At 48.6% G+C, this 2235-nt stretch overlaps 1 protein-coding gene across 1 annotated transcript in view; it reads left to right on the forward strand.

The window, feature by feature from the left end:
- LOC102500804 (keratin, type II cuticular Hb5) overlaps positions 1–2009 on the forward strand; it is a 15440-nt gene extending 13431 nt beyond the window's left edge. Inside the window, exon 9 of the mRNA XM_027766199.1 lies at positions 1858–2009. Coding sequence (XP_027622000.1) covers positions 1858–2009 — 152 coding nt within the window. The remainder of the gene's footprint in view (positions 1–1857) is intronic.
- The last annotated feature ends 226 nt before the right edge of the window (positions 2010–2235 follow it).

The raw sequence follows: 2235 nt of genomic DNA on the forward strand, positions 1-2235 counted from the left end.
TCTGCTGTTCAGGAGCAGGGATCAGAACGAGCAGTGCAGGGTTCCTTCCTTGCAGAAGACAGGGGCAAATAGAAATCCAATCTCCAGATGGCTAGGGTTAGTGGTCTAGGAAGGTTTCTCAGAGGAGGAGGCAGAAGAGCTGGGTGGTGGGAAAGGGACAGAATACTTCTGACAGTGCTTACAGTTTGAGTGAAGAATTGAAGTTAGGGTGGGGAGGAGCAATGTGGATTCTCATCTGGGAGGGTGCCTGGCTCTCTAGCCTTGGGGTGATCACGTCATTAGTGCCTCTGGTTGGGTCCTCAGAGGGGGCAGGCTAGACTGGGAAGTAGAGTATAGAGGTTAAGAGCTGAAAGAAGTGGCTACAAGCCACCTGTCCTGGGTTCAAATCCCATTTGTACCACTTATTAGCTAGGTGGCCTCTTTATACTTCAGTATTCTCAACTCTACGTGGAGACCTCTTAAACGGCCACTGATCTTTAATAGACTGCTGCTTCTCGACATTTAACATGTTTAATTTGATTACACAAATACTGCTCATTGCACCAAATACCTAAAATAAGAAAACAAAAGCAGCCACAGTTACTCCACTCAGAGACAGCTACTTCCAGTATTGTGACTCCACAGGTGCCATGATGTGCACTGGCTAGAATCTTCTGGAAGGGCACAGTTCCAAGGCAAAGTCAGATTCATGTGGCAGAAAAGTGAGCCAGACACAGATACCCCCAAAGGTGTGGGGTAAAGAAGTCTTGTGAGTCAGGCAGAGTGAATCAGAGTAGAGCTCTCCTGGGGGAGAAAAAGGATTGGAGTTGGGAGTTAAAAAAGGAATGTAGGAGAATAGGTCTGGACAAAAGCAGAGAGACTAGGCTCTGTCTACCCGCTCTCTCCTCTCCCTACAGGCTGTGCGAAGGCGTGGGCTCAGTCAACATCTGTAAGTTGGGGGAGTGTAAGTACGGCTCTTTTGGGGGTCAGTGATGTTAATGTTAGGTTGTTCCTAGGTGGAGACCAAGCCTCAGTCTATCGGGTACAAGGTGAGGGGGACCGGAGCTAGAGTCTTTGGGATCTGGACAGTTGATGGCTCCTAATATTTGGCCCCGACATGGATCCATCTGAAACAACCATGAAGCCTAAGCTAATGACTGTGATAACTGACCTCTAGTTGGTTCTGCAAAAGTAGCCTAAGCCTTTCTGCTGCACACAGACTACTCCTCAAATGGTACCACAGTTAAACAAGAAGAAATGCCAAATCTATATTCTGATCATATAGGGTCTCTGCAGTCGGTGTAGAAATCTTTCATAATCCAAGACTGGCTGGTCCTGCAGCCTCGTGGTTAAGAGAGCCGAATCTCACATCTTAAACCACTGTTCAAATCGCAGGCCCAGCAGCTTGAAAAACATACCAGGTACGCGGACATGTATGTGCCCCAAATCCTGACAGGAGGGAGAAATGGAAAAATTTTGGTGTGACCACACCCCGTTAGGGGAGTGCTTTCTCTCTCTATTTCTAGTGAGTGTACCTGCCCTGTGGCAATTTAAAAAACAATCCAAACTATACATAGCCCCTTGGCGAAGAGTCTGCTTGGACCCATCCATTCCCCTTATCTTTTCAGCAACCTTATTTCTACGTGATTCTTCTCGTATGATCACTCACAGCATCAGCCTGGTCCAAGTGATTTGCTACCCATGATTTTCTACCCACACTGCTGAAGAAGTGAGGTCAATGGGTTTAGGTTTGCCTCTTACAAAAGATTCACATTACCGGTCCCTCGGGGTACAGAGAAGATTAATTACTTCTAAAAGATCCTGAGTTACATCATACCTGGGATGAAAGATAATTCTGACCCAGTTTTCTGTCCACAGGTGTCAGCCGTTCCCAGGGGGGTGTGGTCTGCGGGGACCTCAGTTCCACCGGCTCACGTGGCCTGGGGGGCATGGCCACCAGCAGCAGCACCCTGTGCTCACCTTTGGTAGTGGGAGCCTGCTCCAGTCCAAGATCTGTGCGGTTTGCGTAGAAAGTTGTGCAACTCGAGAAGGACTGGGTCTGATGGGGGAGTGTGGGGCTGGCTGGGAGGGGCAGTTATTTTTGTCACAGGCCCAAGTGTTCGTTGGCAATTTCCCCTTACAGGGAACCTAAAACTATCTCTCCAGTTTCCTTGTTATTGGGGTTGTGATCTTCTCTTGGCGTGTAAACCCCGGGTTTGGCAGTGCCATATCATGGACTCTCCTGGTCCCTGTGGT

The sequence above is a fragment of the Tupaia chinensis genome, unplaced genomic scaffold (genome assembly GCF_000334495.1).
Source record: "Tupaia chinensis unplaced genomic scaffold, TupChi_1.0 Scaffold141469_1, whole genome shotgun sequence".
NCBI lineage: Eukaryota > Metazoa > Chordata > Mammalia > Scandentia > Tupaiidae > Tupaia > Tupaia belangeri.